The sequence below is a fragment of the Diplotaxodon limnothrissa genome, linkage group LG12 (assembly GCF_057381915.1).
Source record: "Diplotaxodon limnothrissa isolate DT_005_m linkage group LG12, D_limnothrissa_male_GT1.1, whole genome shotgun sequence".
NCBI lineage: Eukaryota > Metazoa > Chordata > Actinopteri > Cichliformes > Cichlidae > Diplotaxodon > Diplotaxodon limnothrissa.
Window position 1 is genome coordinate 23658638 of NC_140607.1, and position 27912 is coordinate 23686549.

Here is a 27912-nt window from a genome sequence, read left to right on the forward strand (position 1 = left end):
ACATCCATTTGCAAAATGTTAGTGGGTGAGTCATAAATGAATCAGCTCTAGAAATAAAAATCAGAGATGGCATTTAAATATATAAATCTGTTTATTAATAAACGATGAACTCTGTTTGAGGCTGATGTATGTGCGCATTCTCATGATGTCATCCAGCTCCCCCCATAACAGCATGGCATCATGATGTAAAGATCTTTGCCTCTGGCTGTGTGGAGACTGGTGAATTGCATCGGTTTTCATTCATTATGCTCACAACTATTTTGTATCTTTACAAGTATTTGCAAATAACCATCAAACTGGGGCTACAAATAATATTCAATTAATCTCTTGATGGGTCCATTTAGATACAGGATTAGATTGCTCCCAGAAATATCCACTTCGAGGTGATGACAGTCGAGTATACAATCATCACAGTCTCCCCTGTGTTCCTTTCAGATCAGATGTTGTTGAATCCCAATCGCCTATTTTATCGTCACAGTCATTCGTTGTTGAGTCATAATTGCTTTGGCCGCTGCTTTGCAATCATGTCGCTCCATTAAAGCCACCTGTGCTGCTTCCTGTTGTTGCATCATATTCTGTTCTTGGGTTTTCTTTGACTGAGAACATAATATGTGTACTTACGGCTGTTACCTCAGGTTTGCACAAGATGAGGAACAATGTCTTGTCATTTTCAAGTCCAAACTTTTACCAGAACTTGTTACGGTTTATTTATTTGGGACCAGAAAGGGGCTGATATGCTGCTTTAGCCCAAAGCTGAGAGTAACAGAACCCGGGTCATGACTGGAACAGCAGACCAGTGAGTAGATGGGAGTATGTAATGAAAACATCGCTGAGGTGAATGTGTTTCTTCTTTCAGTAAATGTGAGGCGGTTTGGCACACAACACACAACCCGTGGAGAGACAAACCTCAGTCGGTCTGGACTATTTCCCTCCTCTCTTCTCTTTCTAATGTACTTTCTGGCTACATCAAAGTATGAGGAGATAGTAGTCTTCAGTGGAACCCACAAGTCTAAAAATTGTCTGAATGTCACTTTCTGAACAGAATTATTACTGCAGAGCTGTGATTAAAAGGAACAAATGCATGACATGATGAGCAATTTTAATGAAAGGAAGTAAAATTTGGAAATTGTTCTTAATTTTCTTTTAACTTTAAGAAAGTCAAGTTAAAAGTTTTCTTTATTTTTCTTTTTTTTTGTCAGTGGTTCAACATGCCTCCAGTTATGCTCCGCTGTTATAGATTTTCCTACATATAAATGTTTTGTTTTGATGTTTCTTTACTACTGTGGTTTTGTACAGCATGTCACGGGGGTTCGTGAACTTATTTGAACCTCTACAAGTCATTTGAATTGTGGTTCTACTGACAGATTATACACCAGTGCTCTCTAGTGGCAGACGGGATACTTAAAAAGCCAATTTTCAGAAGGTACAACACAATGTTTCCAGTGAGCTGGGAGTTTAATCTAATAAGTGATGAACTTCTGCTTTGTTTCATTTTAGAAAGTCTGCACATATACAGAGTGTCCTCTCAGGCTGCTAAAGGACCAAAGGAAATGACTGAAGCTTTTAGAAAGTAATGCACCAATAACCATCCCTGTCAGCAAAAGAACAATGAAGTATCCCATCTGTGACTTTTTAACTACATAATCTGATCATCCAAGCAGACAGCAGTCCAAAAAAAGAAGAAGCCATTTAGTAGCCATGCATTAGTAACAAATAGTGGACACTATTCGAGAGGGGAGTGAAGTCAGTTGAAAGGAGGAAGGGAGGGGAAAAGGTTGGGACAGGTGGGGTTAAAGTCTTCCAGTGAGTGCCTGACATACAGTCAATGAAGAGCAAGGAAATGGAGCTGGATATAATAGAAAATAAGGATGGAAAACAAGGAAATGACAATGAGGCCTTTGAATCAGAGGTAAGTAAGGCATAAAACAATCTTAAAAGAACTGGAACCTTTTCGATCATTTCGATTACAAGATGGTTTGAGCTACGTTTGTTTGTTTGTTTTATATTTAATAATTAAAATAACATCTATCTTCTGACTTTTACTGAAGTTGACAATAAACTTTGAGGCTTCTGAGGACAATTAAACCAACTCAAATGTTTTTTGAGCTAGAGCGGCATATTTACACCTGCAGCCAACACATGGAGATTCACCCTTGGCACGGTGATTACAGTTAACTAAAAACTGTTACGGATTCAAATATTGGGGATGGATACAAGAGGAAAAACCACAATAACAACACTGGTCCGGCCGGGTTGAGTCAAACGATGATTTTAATGATCACACGCGTGGGAGATGGACACCGTACGCAGACAGCATCAGATCTCAAAATGGTGGAGCATTGATTAAACTCTTATAGCCTCTAGTGGCCCCCACCTTATCATAAAAGCCTAAACATTCACATTCTTTCTCTCACACAGCGCCTAAGCTACGACCTTGGCTCCCTGTTTATCTGCTCCTGCTGAGTTGGGGCAGAAAACTCCAGTATGTTCTGTTCTCTTCTACTCAGACAAATAAGGCGATGACTTTCTGCGAACAGTATTTCTTATAACTCAGCAGTATAATGCATCATAAAACAATGTCATTCATTCACAATAAATCAGCAGTCTAATGTAATGCAAATCAGTTTAACAAATGCAATAGTTATCACCTTCTTCTAATTCAGGAGAATAATGCAAACTAAAACTACATAATAATTCACAATCTTCAATTAGGGGTATAACATGGCATAAAATAATATTATAATCCAACATTCCCCCTGATGAGCTCTCTGTCCAAGGAGCTTTTAGCCTTTATTTTATCGCTGCAGCTACCAGTGTCTTCCAGTTGGGTTATCCTCTGCTCTTCTTTCTTCAACCTCAGGGGTTAGACAACCCTTCAGTCGTTGCACAGATCAGGGGATTATTCTGCCCCGATTTCAAAGAACGATCTGTGTATCCTCGGGTCCTGTGTGTCCTGTGTATTCAGAATTGGTTTCGAATATTCAGAATGTCCCAGGGACTTATTCTAATCATATCCTATGTGTGTGTAAGCGTGTTTGCATTTAGCCCTCTGCACTCAAAGTCAATACCTGCAATATATCAGTCCGGACCATCACGCCAAACGAAGCTTATGACCTCCAAAAGACCGAGTGCCGACTCATTATAAGCACATTTGCAAGGTGTGTCTGAAAATTATTAAAACCACTCATTTTAACAAAAGACATCAAAAACAAATTAGCCATTTTTAATCCTAACATTTGCCCCCCAAAAATCATGTGTTTGCTTCCGCCTACTGTCCCACAGTTTCCTCTCCAGTGTGGTACTCAGCTTCTCATGAACACAGGCATTTTATCATCTAAACGCTATTCAGTTCATTTCAATGATTAATGCTTAAACATGGAAATAATGATTTATGCTTCTCACTGGATCTCTAAAAAAGTCCGGAAACCTCTTGGGTCACTATTAGCTTAAGCTTTACCATACCTAAGTTATTAAAACACAAATGAAGTCATAAAAATGTTCATATAATCCTTGTTTGATGTTAAAACTCAACTCCCCCCCCCCCCTTTTTGACACATTCCCATGTGTCAAATCAACGGAGCTAGAAAATTAAAAGAAAAGCTTAGTGACCTCATATCTTAGAAAGTATGAGACCTTCTCCTATCCAGTGTCGTTGCTCCAGTCCTGTCAGCCTGTGCCAGGGAATGAAACCAATTTAATTGTCATGTTAGATCTGTTCAACTCCTGGCTCCGCCCAGAGGCTGCGTCTGCAGAATTGCCAAGAAACAAAACCTGTAATAATATGAACTTCACTTGAATATGAACTTGTTGACTACTTTTGACACAGCAAAGGAATATCCTCTCCTTCTCGAGGACAGGCACTGACTCCCACTTATCTCCTGGAGCCAACTGTCCCTTATGGAGACACAATATTGCAGCTACAAGGTTTTGCAGATTGTTAAGTTTTTGTTTTTTTTCTTAAATTTTATTTTTGCATTTAAATTAAACATAACATGCTTATACAAAATCAACCAAGAACAATTACTGTTTTTAACATTTGTGAACTTATAAGCATGAAAGGGAAAAAAAAAGAAAGGAAAAAAGAAGAAAAAGAAGAGGAAGAAAAAAAAATAAAATAAAATAATTCACGCGGAGTGTGAGGCATGAATTATGATCAGTTATTTTTTTAAGAATTCTAGAAATGGTTGCCAAATCATACAAAAACTCGCCAGTTTCCCCTCTCTATCAAATCTCATCTGCTCCACCCTGGCCACAGACACCATCTCATTAAGCCACCTGTTAAAACACGGGGCCGAAGAAGACCGCCACTGTAAAAGAATAAGTTTCTTTGCAGCCAGCATACCCATTGTAATTATCTGTTTTTGTGAAAAGGAAAAAGATTCGACTGATGCAAATGATCCAAGTATAGCCAATGTACCATCACGTGGTACTTTTTTCCTAAATTGGTTTGAAAACCACATAAAAATCCGGCTCCAAAAAGCATTCAAAACCGGGCAATGCCAAAATAATTGTGCAAGGGAACCTTCACCGACTTTACATCTGTCACATAAGGGGGATACAGAATTATAGATCCGGTTAAGTTTAAGTTTAGAAAAGTGTAGTCTATGAATGACTTTAAACTGGATTAGTTTATATCTGGCATTTATTGAGCCTTTCTGAATATTGGACAAACAATTTGACCATTGGTCTTCAGACAGAGGGACCCCGAGGTCTTCAGCCCATGTTTTCTTAATTCGGTCGGAATCAACTGGGATTGTAAAGCACTTAACAAACTGAGATATCAAACGTTTAAAATCTGCTTTCCGAATTATATCAAAGTAAGTATAACTTCGTGGCTTCAGTGGAAAGTCTGAAAAGTTTTGTTGAACAAAATTCCTTATTTGAAGATAACGAAAAAAATGTGATTGAGGTAATTGAAATTTTTCTTGAAGTTGAAGGAAGGACATAAATTTGTCATCTGTATATAAGTCCTCAATGTATTTCAATCCCTTTTCCCCCCATTCCATCCATTTTACCTGGTTTAAACAAGTAGTTATGTATTATTGGCATTCCTACTGAAAAATCAGGTAGTTTGAGAGATTTCCTAATTTGACTTAATATCTTTAAAGAGTGTTTAACAACAAAATTACGACTGAGCGAATTGTTAAAAGAACCCGTGTTAGAAAACAATAAGACCGGTAATGAGGCTTCAGATACTGTTGCTGCCTCTACCTGGAGCCAGATCGGAAGCTTGTCATGGCAATAATCAATAGGCGAACCCCACTGCCAGTGCAATAGAGCTCTTGAATTTGCTGCCCAATAATAATATCTAAACACAGGGAGACCTAACCCCCCGCAGGAAGTGTTTTTTTGAAGATGAGCCATGGATATCCGAGGGGGTTTTCCTGCCCAAATGAATGAGTGAATCAATGAATCAAGCTGCTTAAAAAATTTAAGTGGCAAGTGAATAGGAAGGTTTTGAAAAAGATATAAAAATCGTGGCAAAGACACCATTCTAACTGCATTTATTCGACCGATCAGAGACAGAGGAAGCAGTTTCCATTTTCTAATATCCTCTTTGAGCTTATCCAGCATTTCCAGGAAATTCAATTTATAAAGGAGTTTGGGATTTTTAGAGATCTTAAGACCAAGATAGGTAAAAGATGTAGTTACTAATTTGAATGGGAGTGAGCTGAGGAACTTTGGGCATAGATTATCTGTTATTGGCATAAATTCAGATTTATCCCAATTGATCATATATCCTGATAATTTCCCAAAGTGTTTAATACAATTTAAAAGATTAGGGAGTGAGATTTCTGGTTTGGAAAGGCAGATCAGTAAGTCATCTGCATACATGTTAACAAGACTTTCCACATTCCCAAATTTAACTCCCTGTATACCTGGGTGGTTTCTTATGTTAATGGCTAGGGGCTCCAGGGCTATATCAAAAAGAAGCGGTGAGAGGGGATCCCCCTGTCTCACCACACGTTGTAATTGAAAGGGAGAGGATTTATCTGCATTAGTGAGAATATGTGCAGATTGTTAAGTTGATCTGTGTGTAATGCTCTGAATCAGGTATGTAATATTAAATGAATGTCGTTTAATTAACTGCCACTACTTAAAACTTAGCAAAAAATATAACTGAATAAAAGATCACAAAGAAAAACATGATATCAGTGTTATGTAAGCGTGTGCGGCCTTCTATGCTCGAAGTCACCCCAGTCCATAGATCAGCCAAACATCACGTTGACTGTAGCTTTTAACCCTTATTAACTTGAGCACAACTCTATAACGAGCAACAAACTGCAATATGTATAAAAATGATCATGGTTACACCTGCAATGAAAGATCATATGATTATCCTGACACCTGTAAATAGAAGATTAACCTGAGGTTATAACAATCACTGGAACACAAATGTTAGTATAATGTCAAAAGATTCAATAAATGATCAATGCAATGCTTGTTATATGATTCTGATGTAACAATAATGCTGATGCTAAAATAACAGTAAAACACCCCCTTTTTATCCCGTTTATAAACTTGACACATAAACGTTTATAAATGCCTCTTTTAAATTTTATTTTCCCCCGTTTTTCCCTTACTGACCACAGCAGGGGAATCTTAGTCTTGATTCAGCCATGAATCCAGCTCACCTGATTCATCACTGAGCCCCACCGTCACTGGTGTCTGACAGGGTGGCGCTGCATATTCTTCCTTTAATGTCACTATTTTCAATCTGTTAATTAGAGTGCTTAAACATGAAGTAGACTGCGTCCACAACAAGTCAATACAGCTGTAAATGTGGCCAATTATCAATCTATTACCAATCAATAACAAAAAATAGCTTTTATTTTATGCATGCTTTTAGTCAACCACTCACCCAGAGGATCTCCAATCCCAGAAAAATCCTTCTCCTCATTTAATGAGTCTGTCCTCCTTCCATGCCCTGGTAACTGGTTCATTCAGAGCCATATGATCTTGAAATATACATACAACTAGGGCTGGGCCATATTATACCGTATATAATGTTAGGCAACAATAGGAAAATGAAATATCGTGATAGAATATGAGTAAAATGGGCATGCGCAGTGCCTTTGTTTTCATACGTACATGGCCGATTGTTGAGTGAAACAGATGAACCAGAATTGGTTTGAAAAAATGGTGCAACTTCAGTGATGTGGAACTGGTTTGGTGTTTGTCCGTCAGATACACGACAAAGCACATTTTTTGCAGAACATGCAAGCGGCCGTCGTTATTGTCGTATTTGTCGGACTAAGATGCTCTTAAATCTGGGAGCAATCTGGGTCCTAAGCTCCATATCTCCATAAAAAACTGTCTAAATTCTTTCATCTTTAATAAAACGATCAGCATTGCTGCTTTATCAGGTGTAACTATGAAGTTTAACTTCCAGGTAGGGATGGGTATCGTTTAGGTTTTATCCGATACCGGTGCCAAATCGGTACTTTTGAAACGGTGCCGGTGCTCAAACGGTGCTCAAACCGGTGCTTAAAGAATGGAAAACACAAAATTGGTCCAAAAACCTCTCATGTTCAGCTGTTTTTTGTAAAAAGATAACAATGTTAGCCTTTTCTGCAGCTATGGGGCATATATGGTATCACTCTTGGCTGGAAGCAGTGCTTAAACAATGGAAAAAACACAAACTTTGTCCAAAACCTCTCATGTTTAACTGTTTTCCACTTTTTCTTTGGTCATTTTAGCCTTTTTGGCCAGGGTGAAGGGAGTATCTGCCATCAAACAAGAAGAGAGCCGCATGTAGCTATGATGATGTTTGCTAGTTCACCTTACATGCATTAATGTAATAACGTGGTTAGCCTACTCAACGTAAATTACACACGAACAACATTAAGCTACTCACGCAGAGAAGAACGGCTGCTGCTGCATCATCATCCGTCATCATTTCTGCTACACTGACAGGGCTAGGGGCCAGGACTCTATAGCTAGGTTTCATTTGACGTAGACGTGACGTCGACGTAAAGCGCGAAATTTGACTGGCGGTCGGAAGTGAAAAAGATAAGCGCAAAATCACAGACAGACAGTACGCAAAATGCCTATGTCCTGTTGTGTTTACGGATGCTCCAGTAGGTCGACCAGAGAAACTGATAAACGGTATTTTAGGGTACCAAAAATAGCCCAACGAAGAGGAGAAAAATGGAAAATTCTAACCGAAAAACGTAGGAAAAAATGGATTTTAAATTTACGTTTACAGTCGGGAGGAGCAGAGTCTGCCAATGCCCGTGTCTGCAGCGACCACTTCGTCAGAGGTAATGTTATGTTTGCAAACGAACTTATTAGCATTAGGTTGTCGTTAAATTCTCGTTTACTTAGTGCTTTTAAGTTAGTAGTCTAATATTGACTTGATTGGGACTATAGGCTGCCCAAGTGCTTTGGATGACGAAGAGTCGGAGGACTGGGCTCCGACGGTCAATCTCGGCTACGAACGAAAACCCAGATCGGAATCAGTTCTCAAACGAGAGAAAAGAATGAAGCTTAAGGCAGAACAGCATCGATGTGCAGAGGCGATTTTGGATATGCAACAGACGGCTGAGAGCCCGGATTTGAGCCTAGTGACAGTGGAGAACAGGCTACTAACCCTGCCATACAATTGCAATGAGCTGCAATCACTTCTCCATCCTCCTTTGCAATTACCCAAGTCTTCAGAGGTGTCTCGTTAGACCGCTGAGAATGGTTTACCTTGAAACAAACAACTGTCACTCTAACGAAGTCCTAAGGATGTGGCATGTTTGTTGACGTTAAAGCCGCTACCGCTAACTGTTAGCGTGTTTAAGATAAAGCAATATAAGAACAAACACTCACCCTTGCAAACACCAAACTGTATCCATCACGGAGACGTTTTGTTCCAAGGTTGTGGACCCACCCGCTGACAAAAAAATTGTACGCCTCCAGACTCTTGAAAGCTTTCATTTGCTGCCTAGTGTAGTAAGAAGTCTGGAGGACCAAGTAGTTGGTGATATCCACAGCCTCGATAGTAGGCAAATCCTTTACTTCTGTGGTGTATTCGGACATTTTCAAAGAATACGGATCACGTCCGATATATTTTTTAACTATCTGTTTATATCTCTCCCGAGAAACGGGGTCTAAAGTTGCACAATAGCTGCTCTCCTGACTCTCCACAGTGTCCTCCATGTTTACTTCCGCCCTCCACTCAAAAATCGCGCTGCCTCCGCACGTCATCAGAACCACGTGACCGCAACCCAACTATTCTTCGTGTTTTTGGGGGATGTTGCTAACTCCGGGTCCGATAACAGGCAACTGGTTACTACCGTTTATGTCAGAACACCGGTACCCATCCCTACTTCCAGGCATCCATGAAAACAAAATTTATTACATTTAACGGAGTTAGAAGTTAGCAGGAAGCTAGCGGAAGTTAGCTCGCTAGTTTCGCTAGTTACCTAAGCATGATATTGCATGTTCTGACTGAGAGATTTCTGAAAAAATTCAAACGTACAGCTCTGCTATCACTTCCAACATAAATGAAGACAGAAAACTAAACAGCAGTGACGTTTGTAGGGTTACTGAAGTTGGGCTAGCTGGTATATAATGATGTGCTACGATCGCTAGCGACACAGCTATGTTAGCATAACATAAACAGTGAAGCTGGAGGACGAACACTAACACTTTTCCACTTATAAAAGTTAACGTTAAGGTTCCTGATAGTTAGAGACAAATGCAATCGCATAGCAGGATGCTGTAAACGGACCAAACTTCAGTCAGGAGAACAACTGAGATAATCCATCCACAATACAAGGTTAGTCATTAATATACTGCAACAACATGGGAATAGAGCAGCTGCCAGAGAATTCAACATTAATGAATTAAGGTACAGAAGTGGAGGAAGCAAGAAAAATGAGTTTAATAAAGTTTGATTTATCTGACTGCTTTGTTTCACTTAATGTGCCTTATAATCCCGTGCACCTTATGGTCCAAAAAATACGTAGGCTACTGCACACTGCAGTTTAATGTTGCAATGCACCTCTTTTTAACTTCAGTGGATATTATACATGGTTATGCTCAGGATATGTCAGCCCATTTCTACTGGAAATGCCTTTTGGTTAAACTTTCAGCAAGGAATTTGCATTTGCACTGTTACATTTTTATAAAGCTTTAATGTACATAAAAACCAGCTTTTTGTTTAAGTGAAAATAAATGGAAGGTTGTCTTTTTGCACTAGTAATGTTGTGGAGTTGTATTTTGTCTCGCATCAATTATATCGTCAGTTATATCGTTATCGCAAATTTTCAAATATATATCGTGATAAATATTTTTGGCCATATCGCCCTGCTCTACATACAACAAGCCAAACCACACCTTGGTCACACCAACCCTTTTCCGCCCTGAAGATGTCCAACATGGCGATGTCCAGACATCTTAGTCTGGACTGTCAAAGGTGACTTTAACGCTGACTGTTCCGACAATCCATTTTATAACATTTCCTGGTCAGATTAGCCAATCTCTGCACCAGGGTTTTAATCGTTTTGCAATTTTCATTAGTTTTTATTTTTATTTAGTTTTGACTCCAGATTTTATATCAGTTGTAATTAGTTTTTACCAATTGTTTGCTAGTTTAGTCTAGTTTTTATTTTCTGAAAATCCTTAGTTTCAGTTTAGTTTTGATTAGTGTCAGTTATAGTTTTAGTTGTGTTTGCCAAAATTAAGTGTAACAAAATCCCAGTTTCATCATATCAGCCATGCTCTTCTGCTTATCCTTGGGTATTGAGACAATTAACTCTTGCAGCACCGGGTGTTCGTAATTTTGGTTCAAGTGAATTGATAATCTTTTTGAAGGCAATTGACTCACACAGTTATGTAGATGTCCCTGTCCTGTTGTCTCGGGATGCATCACGCTGCCTTGCCTGGGGTTAGCTTCTGTTTCTGGGGCTGAGGGTTGAGTGCGCTCCCTTACCTTTTCAAGGTAAGCTAGGTTAGTCTTCTTGTGTGAGCTTTTCAAGTGCACTTTAAGGTTTGTGGGATTTTTTCCCTTTATAAATGTCCCTCATAATTTGTCTCTTTCCACTACAAGACACTTGCTTTATCCAAAACACAGTCATATTCAAAGTAATCCCAAATTGGACTCTGGCGCTTTCTCCCGACTTTTCCTGACATGATTCTGCGCGTGGACGGAGCAGCAACACAGACAACTCGACTAACGTACTGCCCCCTGCTGGCATAATGAGACAGCAAAAATCTGGAAACTAAACTTCATTTTCACCCTAGACTATTGTAGGACACGCACACATCAATGAAACTAAACACATTTTGCTATAAATTCAGTTAATTTTAGTTAGTTTTGTGAACACTCATTACAGTTTTAGTTAGTTTTCCTTTTTTTTTTTTTTCATTATATTTCCGTTAACGAAAATGTTTTTTCACTTCTAGTTTTCGTTATTTCATTTCTTTTCGTTAATAATAATAACCTTGCTCTGCACACTGGAATAAACATAATCAACATGATCAACATTTTACTGCGTGTTAATTCACCATCTTATCGATTCAAATGCTCCATCCTTATGTGGTTTGCGACATTATGTTTATCCACTCTGTCTCTAAATGTTTGAAGAATTTTCAAGTTTGGGGTCAAATTTTGAGAATTTGACAATAAGTGAAAGTTATGGTGTTATCACCCCCTTCGGGGCTTACCTTTCCCAGTTTTGATGATATTCCTCCCTATTCTTTGCAAGTACCCCCTGTTGGTGGCGAGAAACTGTTGGTGTGGTCAAGTGGGTGCTGTAAAAACAAAAGCTCAGGACAGAACAGTTATCAGTCATGTACTTCATGCAAAATTAGCATATATCGAATTTCATATTGATCCTCTGAGTGTAATGGTACATTTTAATTTGAATTTATCAAAGCTAAACACAATAATTTTTCTTTATTTTACTCTTGTTCTTGTGCAGCACCACCTCCTATCACATGCCCCTGTCGGTTATATCTCTACCTTTCTGAATTATGGACTATTTCAATGAAAGGACCTAAAAGACAGGGACCAGTGTTTATCATTACATATCTCCATTTTGAGTGTGACAAGTCTACCATTTCCCTGTTATCCATAGATATTACTAGAGTTTTTTGGCTTTTTTTTTTTTTTTTTTACCTCTGTTTAAGTGACCAGTTAATTGACTCTTTACAGTGGCCTGCTATGGTTAATAATAACATGTTCAGTCATTGTCAGCGGTGTGTGTGGAGGCGTGGAAGAGATGACCCAAACGCTGGACTCACGGTGCAGAAATGAAGAGGATTTATTGGAGGGTAATGAATAAAGCAGGAACGATGGAGTAGCTGGCTGGCTGAAAGACTGGAAGAATGGCTGGCTGACTGACTGACTGACTAACTAACTGAACATACTGGCGGAGAGACATATTACCATCAGACGTACATCAATGACACGACAGAGAACTGGTGAAACCGAGGAACTTAAATACACAGGTTGAACGATGACAATGATTGGAAACAGGTGAGTACAGGGCTGAACATAATCTGACTAATGACACGGGAGACAAGCTGACACGGGGGGGAAAAAAAAAAAAAAAAAAAAAAAAAAAAAAAAAAACACAGAACAGGGCGGGCGGAGGGGGCCCAGGACGGAGGGACGGAGTCCACACAGAGACAGTTCAGGTGGGCGGCCAAGCAGCCCGAGACGAGACAGTTCAGGTGGGCGGCCACGTGGAAGGCAGCAGCGACCACTGAGCCGGTCCAGTGGGCGGCTGCGGCGGTCGAGATGAGACAGTTCCGGTGGGCGGCCACGTGGTCCGAGGCCGAGACGAGAAAGTTCAGGGGGCCGAGCTTGCGGACGGCAACGACGTGGACACAGTTCGGGAGGCCGACCGTGCTGAAGGCAACGGCGACGATGACAGCGCTGGTCCGGGGGCCGACCGTGCGGAAGGCAACGGCGGCGACGTGGACACAGTTTGGGAGGCCGACCGTGCGGAAGGCAACGGCGGCCACTCAGGCGAAGGCGGTCCGGGGGCGGCGGCCACTCAGGCGAAGGCGGTCCGGGGGCCGGCCGTGCGGAAGGCAACGGCGGCCACTCAGGCGAAGGCGGTCCGGTGGTCGACCACGCCGGCGACGAGGAGCAGCTGTAGGACCAGGCGAAGCAGAAGCCGAGGCCGAGGCCGGACCAGGCGAGGCAGAGGCCGAGGCCGGACCAGGCGTGGCAGAGGCCGAGGCCGGACCAGGCGTGGCAGAAGCAGAGGCCGGACCAGGCGTGGCAGAAGCAGAGGCCGGACCAGGCGAGGCACAGGCTGAAGCTGGACCAGGCGAAGCAGAAGCAGAGCTAGGTGACAGCGAGGCAGCCGCAGGTGGTGGCTGGACGGGCTCCTCGGGCCCTCCAGCTGACGTGGCAGGAGGCTGGACGGGCCCCTCGGACCCTCCAGCGGAGATGGGAGGCTGAACGGGCCCCTCGGACCCTCCAGCTGACGTGGCAGGAGGCTGGACGGGCTCCTCGGACCCTCCAGCTGACAAGGCATGAGGCTGGACGGGCTCCTCGGGCCCTCCAGCGAAAACGGTCTCAGAACCAGTGGGTACTGGAGCCCCTGGCACACACAGGACAGAACCAGCAGGTGCGGGGACCTCTGGCAGGGAAGCGGCCGGGCCAGCGGGTGCGGAAACCCCTGGCTGAAAAGCAAGGTAGCTCACAGCTGGCTCTGGGTGCTGTGGCTGCAGGTCCGGGAACTGAACAGGATGGTGGACGGGCGACTGGACTACAGGGGACTGGAGGGCGGGAGGCGACTGGACTACAGGGGACTGGAGGGCGGGAGGCGACTGGACTACAGGGGACTGGAGTGGAGGCTGAACAGCAGTTGAGGGAACTGACTGGAGTGGAGATGCTAAAAGATGAACAGAGGTAGGTGAGGCTGACGACGGAGCTGAGGTTGGTGTGGCCGATGGCTGAGCTAAAGACTGAGCTAGACAGGGAGATAGAGCTACAGCCTGGGCTAGTAAAGCTGGTGCCTGAGCAGGGGACACTTCAGCTAGCCTAACCAGGGATAGTGCGAGGGCGTGAAAAGCTGGGTCAGGAGGTGGATGAAGAGGTGAAGTAGCAGGTGGACCGGTTAGCTCTTCCAAGCCTCCAGGGAGGTCAAGCTGGGTTCTGGTTGCCCTCAGCCTGGGCGCTGGGACAGGCACGGAAGGTGGCTGGACACCAGTCACCCCCACCCGTGAAACAGGAGCGGGTGTGGAGGTGGACTGGATCGCAGCTGCCCTCCTCCTGGGAGCTGGCACCGGTGTGGGTGTGGGCTGGGCCCTAGTCCTCTGAGGAGGTGAAACGGCTGAAGAGGAAGGCTGAATCTGGGCCGCTGCGCTGGTAGGAAAAGGCTGAATGATGGGTGTGGAAACAGTGACTGGGTGTGTGGTACTGGAAGGTTTCTCTGCGATTATTTTGGTCCTCCTGCCACCACTATTTACAGTCTTTAATTGAACGGTCGTCGAGGGTGTTGAAGTGCGGATATTGTCCTTAATATATCCCAGCTCAGAGGGAGCAGAGCTGAAAAATTCTTCCCAGTCTACATCCTCCTCCAGGAGGGAAACACCCCACGGATCAGGGATAAGTTTGCTATTTGTTTTAAGTGAAGAGTCGAATGTGGAGGGTGGAAGACAGTCGCTGGAACTCACCATCTGAAAACAGTCCATGTTATGGTGGCGTGTGCGCCGCCTTCTCCGGGAAGAGGCAGCGGGCGGGGTACACAGCCGAGCCTCTGGCACGGGAGCCTCCATTGAGCCGAGGTGCGAGGCGGAGCCGCCGTGCCATGGCGAGGTTGAAGGTCCGGTGAGTAAAACGGCTGGCGGGCGAGCGAGGAGCCGAAGCTTGGCCTGTGATGCCCACTCTCCGCGGCGAATGCTCCGATGCAGGTGAGGCAGCAGGTGGAGGACCGCGGCGTCTCCGAGGCCCACCCAGAGCCAGACGAGTCCCCTCAAAGACGTGCTCCCTCTCTGAGAAGAACCGCTGTTTCCACCTGAGCTTCTCCGCCCAAATGGAGAGCGCTGCGTCCTGCCGCTCGAAAAGGTCCGAGTCCGCTGGGTCAAAAGCGTGTCTTCTTGGCACGGGTCGTGTCATTCTGTCAGCGGTGTGTGTGGAGGCGTGGAAGAGATGACCCAAACGCTGGACTCACGGTGCAGAAATGAAGAGGATTTATTGGAGGGTAATGAATAAAGCAGGAACGATGGAGTAGCTGGCTGGCTGAAAGACTGGAATAATGGCTGGCTGACTGACTGACTAACTAACTGAACATACTGGCGGAGAGACACATTACCATCAGACGTACATCAATGACACGACAGAGAACTGGTGAAACCGAGGAACTTAAATACACAGGTTGAACGATGACAATGATTGGAAACAGGTGAGTACAGGGCTGAACATAATCTGACTAATGACAGGGGAGACAAACTGACACGGGGAAAAAACAGGAAGTGAGAACATTAATGTGGCGAACTAAACTGAACATGAACAAACTGAAATCACTGGGTCAACGACCCAGGAACCCTGACAGTCATGAGTGAAATCAAACCTCTTCTTCCCTTTAGCATTTAACATTCCCAACAATATACTGTGATACATTAATCGAAACACAGCTACTAAAACACACTTTTCTTAATGCAAACATCAGTAACTCAAAATTAGCAACCAAAGGGTTAAGTCTGCAGTTCACACTCATGTGAAGCTACAGCCTCCCCCTTTAGTCTCTGTCATCCTTCTGTTCTTGCAAAAACAAAACAAAGCAAGACAAAACATCCACCCTTCTTTTACAGGCTGGGTGAATTGTTTGTGGACATTTACTAATCCTAAAGTTGGTACCGTTTTTGTCTCATTATCAAGTCAGTTAAAACTTTTAGTCGTCAGTCCATCACAGTCCAGTCACACATCCACACACATTCATACCAGATATTGCTGATAATGGAGTCTCACGCGCAACTTATTCGAGCCTCCCTCACCAGCAAGATGACATCATCATTTTAAAGGAAAACAGTTCCTTGTTTTTTTTTTGTTTTTTGTTTTTTTGGACTAAATACTCTAGGAACAACAAGTAGGCCTGCAGAGCGAGAGCGAAGTGCTCTAATAGGGTGATATGGTACTACAAGGTCATTAAGATAAGATGGGGCCTGATTATTTAAGACCTTGTATGTGAGGAGCAGGATTTTGAATTCAATTCTGGATTTAACAGGAAGCCAATGAAGGGAAGCCAAAACAGGAGAAATATGCTCTCTCTTTCTAGTCCCTGTCAGTACTCTTGCTGCAGCATTTTGGATTAGCTGAAGGCTTTTCAGTGAGTTTTTTGGACATCCTGATAATAATGAATTACAGTAGTCCAGCCTGGAAGTAATAAATGCATGAACTAGTTTTTCAGCGTCACTCTGAGACAGGATATTTCTAATTTTAGAGATGTTGCGCAAATGGAAGAACGCAGTCTTACATATTTGTTTAATATGTGCATTGAAGGACATGTCCTGGTCAAAAATGACTCCAAGGTTCCTCACAGCGTTACTGGAGGCCAAGGTAATGCCATCCAGAGTAAGAATCCGGTTAGATACCATATTTCTAGGCTTTTCAGGGCCGAGTACAATAACCTCAGTTTTATCGGAATTAAGAAGCAGAAAGTTAGCGGCCATCCAGGTCTTTATGTCTTTAAGACATTCCTGCAGTTTAACTAATTGGTGTGTGTTATTCTGGCTTCATGGACAGATAGAGCTGGGTGTCATCTGCATAGCAGTGAAAATGTATGCTATGTCTTCTAATGATACTGCCTAAGGGAAGCATGTATAATGTAAACAGAATTGGTCCTAGCACTGAACCCTGTGGAACTCCATAATTAACCTCAGTGTGTGAAGAGGACTCTCCATTTACATGAACAAATTGGAGTCTATTAGATAGATATGATACAAACCACTGCAGTGCAGTACCTGTAATACCTACAGCATGTTCTAATCGCTCTAATAGGATATTATGGTCGACAGTATCGAATGCTGCACAGGTCTAGCAGGACAAGCACAGAGATGAGTCCACTGTCAGAGCCCATAAGAAGATCATTTGTAAAGCTGTTTCTGTGCTGTGATGAGCTCTGAAACCTGACTGAAACTCTTCAAATAAACCATTCCTCTGCAGATGATCTGTTAGCTGTTTGACAACTACTCTTTCAAGGATTTTGATATGAAAGGAAGGTTGGAGATTGGCCTATAATTAGCTAAGACTGCTAGATCTAGAGATGGCTTTTTGAGTAAAGGTTTAACTACAGCCAGCTTGAAGGCCTGTGGTACATAGCTGATCATTAGAGATAGGTTGATCATATTTAAGATCGAAGAATTAATTAATGGCAGGACTTCTTTGAGCAGTTTTGTAGGAATGGGGTCTAAAAGACACGTTGATGGTTTGGAGGAAGTAATTATTGAAGTTAACTCAGAAAGATCAATTAGAGAAAAAGAGTCTAACTTTTGTTAGACAGGAAAATGATGTTGTTTTGGCTGCGTTATTCAGAAAGGGGAGAAACAACGGGGCCAGGCCCTGTGTCAGCCTTCTCTCCCCCTTTTTTTGTTTTTTCTCACCATATAATCAACTCATGACCCACCAAGTTGACAGGACAACACAGGTGCATGTTAAAATTCTTAAGATCGTGTTTAAAACCCCAAAAATGGAATTTTCTTTCATTCAGTAATCACTTGTATTAATCAATCAGCAGAAAACATGTCACAATTTGACTCTTTTAACCACTAAATTTGTCGTGTCATCACTGGTTGGTGAGACCAGTGTCTTTTTTTTTAAGTTAAGTTGTTGTCCTGCAATCCAGAGAGTTTATTTGTTAGTAGTGGATAAACTTTATCATTTAACAACAGGTGTATGGTAAATGGTAAATGGCCTGTATTTATATAGCGCTTTACTAGTCCCTAAGGACCCCAAAGCGCTTTACATATCCAGTCATCCACCCATTCACACACACATTCACACACTGGTGATGGCAAGCTACATTGTAGCCACAGCCACCCTGGGGCGCACTGACAGAGGCGAGGCTGCCGGACACTGGCGCCACCGGGCCCTCTGACCACCACCAGTTGGCAACGGGTGAAGTGTCTTGCCCAAGGACACAATGACCGAGACTGTCCAAGCCGGGGCTCGAACCGGCAACCTTCCGATTACAAGGCGAACTCCCAACTCTTGAGCCATGATCGCCCCGTGTATGTTAAGTTTCGCTGCTTTAACCTTGCTGGAAAATCTTCACATGTTCATGAATGTAAGCTGTTTCTTCATTGCGTGTGTGTGCGTTTGTAGGTGGGTTAATTTAACTTTTTTCTCAAACAAGGCATTTCTCTAACACGTGCCTTTCTCTCACATTTCTCTGCTTGTGTGTGTTTTTGTTTCACCTTTTGTAAGTAAGTAAGTAGTAAAATTTATTTATATAGCACTTTTTTAAGACAAAACGCTGTTACAAAGTGCTTCACAAGAAAACATGTCAAACAAACAATATAGCAACATAAAGAAAGTATAAAAGCATATCAAAAAAAAAAAAAAAAAAAAAAAAGCAATAGTACAATATAAATATAAAATAAAACAACATGTTACGCATTAACATTTCCCAAATGCCTGTCTAAACAGATGAGTTTTAAGCTGTTTTTTGAAAGAAGCCATCGTGTCGATGGTGCGTAGTGGGGGGGGTAAACCATTCCACAGTATAGGAGCCAGGGTTTGAAATGCGTGATCCCCCTTTGTTTTCAGACGAGTCCGTGGGATAGATAGACGACCGCTATCAGTGGATCTAAGAGTTCGCTTTGGCGAATAGGGTTGGAGAAGCTCCGAGATATAGATGGGGGCCCCACCTTGTAGAGACATAAACGTAAAGGTGAGGATTTTGAACTTATATCTATACTCAACCGGAAGCCAATGCAGGGATTTTAGTATAGGAGTGATATGGGAAAATTTATTGCTATGGGTCAAAAGCCTTGCTGCAGCATTCTGAACCGCTTGGAGCCGATTTAGTGAGGCCTTAGATACGCAGGAAAAGAGTGCATTACAATAATCCAGCCGGGAGGAGATAAAGGCGTGGACAAGCATCTCCAGTTCGGTTGTGGAGACAATAGTCCTGAGTTTGGCAATATTTCTTAAGTGAAAAAAGCAAGAGCGGGTCACGGATTTAACATGGACATCAAAGGACAAAGATTGGTCGAAAATTATCCCAAGATTTCGGGCAGTGGCTTTTATCGACGATGAAAAAGCACCCAGATGTTGACTAATCTGTGGCTTGATATTCTCCGGGGCTAGGATTAAGCACTCGGTCTTGTCTGCGTTCAACTGCAGAAAATTGTTTGTCATCCAAAGATTGATTTCCTTAAGACAGTCCATAAGAGTGGATAGCTTGTCTAATTCCCAGGATTTAAAAGAAATGTATAGTTGGATGTCGTCCGCATATAAATGATAGGAAATATTTTTGAAACCGCTAATGATCCGGCCTAAGGGAAGAATATATAGTGAAAATAATAGGGGGCTTAGAACCGAACCTTGTGGAACTCCACATAGAAGCTTAGCCACGTCTGATTGGAAGTTTCCCACTGAAACTAAAAGCGTCCTATCTTCCAGAAATGAGGTGAACCACTTTAGAACAGATCCTGATATCCCTACCGTGCAGTTTAAGCGATCGATTAAGATCTGATGGTCAACGGTATCAAAAGCTGAGCTAAGGTCCAGAAGAACCAGGACTGAGCAATCACCCCTGTCTGCAGCCATCAAGAGGTCATTTGTGACTTTCAGCAGAGCTGTTTCTGTAGAGTGTAATTTTCTGAAACCCGATTGAAATTTATCAAGAATGTTATGCTTCTCCAGCGCTTTCTTTACTTGTAGCCAAACAACTTTTTCTAGGATTTTTGAGATAAAAGGAAGTTTTGAAATGGGCCTGTAGCTTGACTGAAGTGTTGGATCCAGGTTAGGCTTTTTCAGCAGAGGTTGAATAACCCCCTGTTTAAAGCACCTGGGGACAGAGCCAGATAGCAATGAATGGTTTATCAGCGTGACCACAGAGGGCCCGATGGTCTCAAAAACTTTACAGAATAAACGAGTAGGTAAGACATCAGCTAAACTCGTTGAAGGATTCAATTGAGTCAGTGTTTCCAATAAATCCTCTAAAGAAACTGGGAGAAAAGATTCCATAATTATGGGGTGTGGACGATCATGGTTGGTGGGGTTTCCTGAGGGAGTTATGTTATGTCTTAGGCAACTAATCTTATCTTGGAAAAATTTTAAAAATTCACTGCAGTCCTTATCTGAAGAGACGGGTGTACATGGCGTTGGGGGGGAGACAAAGCTACTCACTGTATCAAAGACAATTTTCGGGTTTCTTTTTCCTACTGCAAGTAGTTGAGAGAAGTAGGTGGCTCTTGAATCTGACACCATGTCATTAAAGGTAGATAATAGTTCTTTTAAGTGAAGCTTATGAACCTCGAGTTTTGTGATTTTCCACAGGCGCTCGGTTTTACGGCATATTCGCCTAAAGCTGCGGATAGCTTCTGTAAACCAGGGCGGGCGTTTGACAGTACTGCCTTTCCTGATTTTAAGAGGAGCCACTTTATCTAGAATTTTTTGACATTGTGAATTGAAGGAGGTCATCTGCTGATCTATATCGTCTGTTTCAGATAAATTGTTAACAAACAATTCCCTAAATTCTTCTACCGCTGAGTCGCTGATTAATCGTGAACGCTTCTCATAAACAGAGGGTAGAGTATCATAAGTAGAAGAGAGATCAAATAAAAGGTATTTATGATCACTAATAAAAATGTCTCTGCAATGAACTGGGCCGATATCCAGACCCAGTGATAATATCAGGTCCAGGGTGTGGCCACCACTGTGTGTTGGCCCAGTCACATGTTGGACAAGGTTAAAAGAGTCTAAGAGAGTAAGAAAATCCGAAGCGGCGTGACATGAACTGTCGTCAACATGAAGATTGAAATCCCCCAGCAGAAGAATTTTTTCCAGCTTAATGGTGGAGGATAGAAAATCCCCAAACTCCACTAAGAAACTCCTAGCTAGTCCTGGTGGCCTATAGATTAAAATCACATAGAAGGGATGAGTCCTATTGATCTTCATCATCTGGATTTCAAAGGAGTTAAAGGAGGGGGTCTTTACCAGCCGACAAAAAAAGGAGTTTCTAGAAATAACTGCCAACCCACCACCACGTCCTGAGAGACGCGGTGTGGTTAAGCACTTACAGTCTGCTGGACACAGTTCTTTGAAATGGACAAATTCCATATTCCGCTGCCAAGTTTCAGTTAGGAACATAAAGTCCAGGTTATTCCTAATGAAAAGGTCGTTGAGAACAAATGCCTTATTTGAGATCGAGCGGCAGTTTAATAGAGCCATGTTAATCGGCGGTGCTGGAGTGTCACTGTTTACACCCTGAGGGGCTTGGTGTAGGTTCGCACTGCATACTCCTCGGGGTTTTTTACCGTTTAGTATAATCCGTGGGACAATAGGACGGTCACTCACATGGTCTGGAAAAACTGTTTTCAGACACGGCGTCCTGATGAAGCCCATGCGAGGAGACTGTGCATTAAGCTGGAGGTCCGCCTTAGCAAAAACATCCACTGTTGAGAACTCCAAGCAGGCCGTTAAATCAGCGGTACTCTTATATTTCCGTAGTCTCACTTGGATGCCCGCTCTCCTTCCTCGTCTTCTCTGACGGTGATTTGTCCGGGAACGGCGGCTCCGGTTTTTCCCTGGCCCAGGCAAGCAAGGGACGTAATGGGCAACAGCTGATCGCCCGGAAGGTGGAGAGAAGCCTCGAAAATATTTCCAGGTTTCATCCATAGATTTCATAGTTGATTTAATCCGAAGTAGAGTGTGGCGATCGTAAACATAGGTAGCTGTAATCTTATCCACAGACAGCAGCAAAATGGGTAATGCAACATAAAACAGAAGAAGAACACAGAGTCTGACAGCGGCATTGCCGATCACAGGCGCCATCTTGTTTTGTTATGATGCTCCGGACGCCTTCCCAACCTCCACAAGTCTATTGGCCCCAATTTTATGTGTTAAAACTTCTCTTAATTTCTCCTCTAATTCTCTGCTAGCTGCTGTCTTTTCCACAGCTGCTGATTCTTGCTGAGTGTGGTTTCCATTACTATAATTTTGCTTCGGCCGCTGTGCTTGTGGGGGGCAGTTGGTCCAGGCCCGTAGCCTCCTGTATCAACACACTAAGAGATTTATTTAATATCATTTTCATCACTGTTAAATAGACCAGCAGGCAACACGCCCACCTTTACAGTGCAGACTACATGCCAGTCTCCCAACACACTCCTCTCTCTACTTCTCAATAATTCTCCACTCTCCCTTTATTTCTCCTTTCTCTACGTCAGTTTTAAAAACCCAACATATTTCACACCACAAAACTGAAACAAATCACCCCCGTATTTATCACACAATCTTACTCTGCCGACTGAAGTGCCGGTCTAAATCATGCACGATTTGTCTCTTCTATATCAAAACCCAGCCAAACATCAAACATTCATCGTAGTCATTCAAAACCTTATTTGTAATATTATAATCAGCAAAATCAGCGTTTTAATTACAGGCATGTATCATTGTTTGCAAATCATAATTATAAAACTCAATAACACGCTAAACAGCAAGCAAAAGTCGTCTGTGCGCTTCACAGCAGCCACCTCATTTGCATGTTCACACACCGTCTAAAAATAGCTCGCAGCGCTGCAGCTGCACATCACACACAGTCTCATTTCACACACAGCTCTGTTATTTTATATTACAAAAACGTCCTATATTTACAATCACTCTCAGGCCTGACAGCTTTAGCGCCTACACAATTTTGACAAATTCAAGTTAACGGGTCCAACCGAAGAAAGTCCAACTTTTTTGTAATCAATTAACCAGTATCAGACTCTAACTGTATCTGGCCTAATCTCTAAAGTCCCTAACTCAATTTAACAGTGTCCAAAAAAGCGCAGATACCGTTACAAACGGTAAGGAGACTCTAACTCCTAGCTTATTCCAGGATGCCCTGTACCCAACAGTTAAGCCAAACTGAACTAACCCTGTTCGCCGACAGGTCAAGGTCGCGCGTCCACTGCCAGGAGGGAGTGTAACCTCCGGGCTATGCGCTTCTTAGCAGACTCTAATAATAATTTATAACACTTTGAAACAACAGTCAGCACCCCAAAACAAGAGTCTGACTGAGGCAAGTGCAACCTAGAGGTCAATGGAGACTCTAACTCACAAAATGACCACTCAGGTCCACTCTTATAACCAATTTGGGCTCTAACCAACAAAATGACCAACTCTCTACCAAACTACTTGGGACTCTAACCCAATTTCTTAGCAGACTCTAACTGCTTTAACTTCTTCTTAGCAGACTCTAACTGCTTTAACTCATGAGATTTTTCATCAAAATCAAAACAGACATCCACCAGTAATTTCAGTGAGTAGACTTTAATTTTATCATGTCCAATTTGGCACACTTTGGAAATAGATTCAACAGGTAGTGCCTTACCTTTGTAAGCCGGCTTATGCCCACTCACGTCAGACCACTGGCTTGTGCCTGTCCGTTCGACAACCTCGGACCGTCCAAACCTCCAACTTCCACCCCAATACCACAGGACGAGCCCCCAAACTGTTACGGATTCAAATATTGGGGATGGATACAAGAGGAAAAACCACAATAACAACACTGGTCCGGCCGGGTTGAGTCGAACGATGATTTTAATGATCACACGCGTGGGAGATGGACACCGTACACAGACAGCATCAGATCTCAAAATGGTGGAGCATTGATTAAACTCTTATAGCCTCTAGTGGCCCCCACCTTATCATAAAAGCCTAAACATTCACATTCTTTCTCTCACACAGCGCCTAAGCTACGACCTTGGCTCCCTGTTTATCTGCTCCTGCTGAGATGGGGCAGAAAACTCCAGTATGTTCTGTTCTCTTCTAATCAGACAAATAAGGCGATGACTTTCTGCGAACAGCATTTCTTATAACTCAGCAGTATAATGCATCATAAAACAATATCATTCATTCACAATAAATCAGCAGTCTAATGTAATGCAAATCAGTTTAACAAATGCAATAGTTATCACCTTCTTCTAATTCAGGAGAATAATGCAAACTAAAACTACATAATAATTCACAATCTTCAATTAGGGGTATAACATGGCATAAAATAATATTATAATCCAACAAAACCTAAATAAAACAAATTAAATATACAGGAATGTCTTCATTTTCAGTCATTAAAATCAACCAAATTTCTCCAACAAAACAAACACTGAGGTGGCACTGGTTTGTTTGTGTTGGGCAAACAAATAGGAAGTTCACTCTGCTTTGTACTTCTTAAATCTTATAACAGGAAAAATGCCCCATCTAAATACATTTTTAAAACTAAAACGAAGAAACTAATAACATTGAAATCCTTTTAATCAGTAATAAAAACAAACTAAAATGACCTGACAAATAATACAGAAAGAATGAAAAAAAAAATTTATTGCCATCGTGCAAAAGGAAAAATAAATCTTTGTCTAGGGTTTGAAGAAGAATGTCATTGTGCAAGAGCTGTGTAAACAATCCCATCCAAGAACTTCAGTCACCGCAGTCTCAAAATGGGCTTTCCACTTGTCTGACTGACTGCCTCTAACCCCCCCCTCCCCCCCCCCACACACACACACGCACACACATCCTTTTCTTGATCTTTTTTTGCCTCACTGACCAAACATCCATGTAAGACAAGTTTGTTGATTGCTTCTGGGTCCTCTCTGCCAAATTTCTAATATGAATGATCCTCAATACATGTGTGACAGGAACAGCAGCACATATGCACTGATGGGGAAATCTCATCCGAAGGTATAGACGATGCGTCGGCAAAGATGGGACAACACAACAAGAGGTTTGTCCTTTCTCATTTTTAACCAAAAACACAGTGTTTCTTCATTTCTTCTGAATCACCAGCTTTTCTTTTGTGAGCCTTTTGATCTAACATTTATGACCTCTCTCCTTACTCCCCTTATCTGTGTGTCAACAGCTTGCTGGAAAAGAAAGTGGAGGCACTCCAGGGCTATATGGCAAAGCACAAAGACCAGATTCACCTGATTAGCCAGCTAGTTTTAGCTGCTGGTAAATTATCTGTGTTTGTATCTGTTAAAGTGTAACTCAGGTCCCTAAGTAGGTTATAGTTGTATAGGGCTAAAATACAAAGGCATAAAAGGAGAATCTATTTCTAATTTTGTACAGAGTTGTAAAGGGCTGTTAAATTTACAAATTAGCCTAACAGGTGAGTGGACCTGCATGTTCTTTGCCTTTAGAGCAAATTGATGTGAGCATGTTTTTGTGGAACAGACTGAAAAAGTAAAAGTTTAATTTACTACAAATCGCTTTCATTGTCAGTGGAAAAATCAAGACTTGGTTTATCAGAGTATGTGCGGTGTGTACTAAAAGGACTTGTCAAGGTCTGTCCAGGCAGACACAAAATGACATTTCGCATCCCACGAATGGTACCGTGACACCTTATTGATTCAAAGATAACAACACCAAAATTTAGGCAATTATTTATTCCATTATCTGAGTCCCTTTGTAGGATATCTGCTTTTCAAAACACCTGCCTTGTTAATCTTTGACTGTATAAAATGTTAAAAGTTTAGTTAATGTTTTAGCACTGATGATGACCCCAAACCTGCTTTTCTGCCAGGTGGTGAGTACTGAATACATCTAGTGGTGAGTGCCATCATTCAAAAATTCAGGATAGGAGTGTGTGGAGTACATGTAGATAATATGAGCTTTAATGAAACACGTTTTTTCATCTCAATTCATCTTTAGTAGATAATAGATTCCAGCTCAAAACACCTTGTCATGAGTCCATAATACAAAAATAACCAGAGTAGGGAATTGAAATGTAAAATGATCTTTTTAGCGTGCACAGGCTTTAAAGTACATTCTATGGTTTCCAGCCTTTTTCACGTGCACCCCCACGTCAATTTTTCTGACATCCTTTTACTTTCACTGTCTACATCTTAAAAACAAATATCTTTACTTAATGCTCTGTTCTTCCACTTTAGAACAGGCTTGCTACTGATTACTTCACACACATTCTTGATATCGAACTGATTTGAATATAAATGGAGGGACCAATAACATATAAAAGATGATCTTACGATGTTTCAATCTGTTGTGGTTATTACACTTGATTGAAGTAAATTGATGTAGATCTAAAAGGGAAAAAAAACATACCATCATGTTAAAAAAAAGGGGTTTTTTTTAGAGTGGTGCTGAAAATTTATTATGCCCTTGATGCTTCTATAGCAAGGGTAGTTCGCAGGCAGGTGCTGCTAATCAGATGTACTTGATTAACTGATGATCAGCAAGCCTGAGCACCTCTGCAGTTTTTGGCAGTTTGCTGGTCTGTAGCATTCAGGCGTGTGTTAACACAATCTTCCCAGGAATGGACATCCCCATCAGTTCACCCCAAGGTCAAACCAGACAATACTCAGAAAAAAACATTTATTGAAAAAAAAAAAAAAAGTAAAGTGTTAAAATTCATGACATTACAATTAGAGGAAAAAACTGAACAAGTGACTTGCTTAGAAGGGCTGCCAGGAGAGAGTTTTTTCCCTCGACAAAGAACACTGCAGCACAGCTTAGGTTTCTAAAGCTGCATCTAAATAAACCAAAAAACCTCTTGAACGCTGTCCTTTGGTAGATGAAACCAAAGTGGAAATGTCTAACCATAATGCACAGCATCACATCAGGCAAAAACCAAGCACAACATATCAACGCAAACACCTCACACCACCTTTCAAGCATGGTGGTGGAGTCATGATATGGGCTTGTTCTGACACCACTGAACCGGTGCACATTGCTAAGTGGCGCTGTTTGTAAGCTGAATATATATATTTAAAATACAATTTTTAAATATAAAAAAAATCTCTCCCCTGATGGTCACATCTCACTGCTATGAGCCATTTTGTCGTTGTAAATTTGCATGTTAGCTAAATATCTAGTTTCCCGTAACATTTAGATTTAACATTTAGACTTAACATTTAGATTTAAATATAATACTAAGATTAAACTTTTAACATTTAGTTTTAAATATAATACTTAGATTTAACATTTAAAATTGTATTTTAGATATAAAAAGTTACAAATATTTTAGTAAATGTTGTAAAAAATGACTCGAAAAAACATGTTTTTGTAAGCTTTTGAGATAAACGTGGAAAAATGTTGCTGTTAATTGCAGCATGTTTCAGTTTACAAAAGGTGCCCCATACCTTGCAGCTGAACATAAACTCCTCTGTATACCAAGTATTATACAACCAAATGTGAGGTCATCTATCCAACACTTAAAGCTTGGCCCAAATTGTCTCAAACAGCAAATATACAAAAGTCTGGCTGAAAAAGAAAAGAATTAATGTGTTGGTGGCAGTGGCCAGACCTATGGCTGGACTTTTAAAAAGCTGTGCATAAATAAATAGCTGTAAGTACTTTTAGCAGCATCATAAAAGGAAATGAAAATGTTTGTCTGTTAGCTTAACACATAAATAGCTGCCTTAAAAGTCCTTCAAAGGATTACATTTAAATGCTGAATACATTTGAGAACATGTACTTTTTTACTTTTATTTGAGTAAAAAAGTTTAATCATAAATTCCATTTGTAAACAATTATCATACTCTGAGTGGAAAAAAAATCTTACACCACCTTTGATAAAATACATTAATTCATTCTTCTTTACCTATACATTTTAGCTATTTATAGTATAGTTTGCATTTTAATGTTCAGGTAACAATTGAATTTGTTTAATCATGTTACTAGCTAAGCTAATTAGCAAAGCTAGCTAACAGTGAGCTAGCTATTTCAGCTGTTTCTTCTGGGGGTTTTTTCCACCACTAATTCTATATATTGCTTTTGTGTGCTAGATTTTCTACTGC

The 27912-nt window shown here is 41.7% G+C and overlaps 1 protein-coding gene across 1 annotated transcript in view; it reads left to right on the top strand.

Moving 5' to 3' along the window:
- The first annotated feature begins 1818 nt into the window (after positions 1–1818).
- The window catches only part of LOC146621361 (solute carrier family 28 member 3-like), a 46457-nt gene continuing 20363 nt past the window's right edge, over positions 1819–27912 (top strand). Inside the window, exons 1-3 of the mRNA XM_085367358.1 lie at positions 1819–1909; positions 24796–24881; positions 25017–25108. Coding sequence (XP_085223484.1) covers positions 1826–1909; positions 24796–24881; positions 25017–25108 — 262 coding nt within the window. The 5' untranslated portion in view covers positions 1819–1825. The remainder of the gene's footprint in view (positions 1910–24795; positions 24882–25016; positions 25109–27912) is intronic.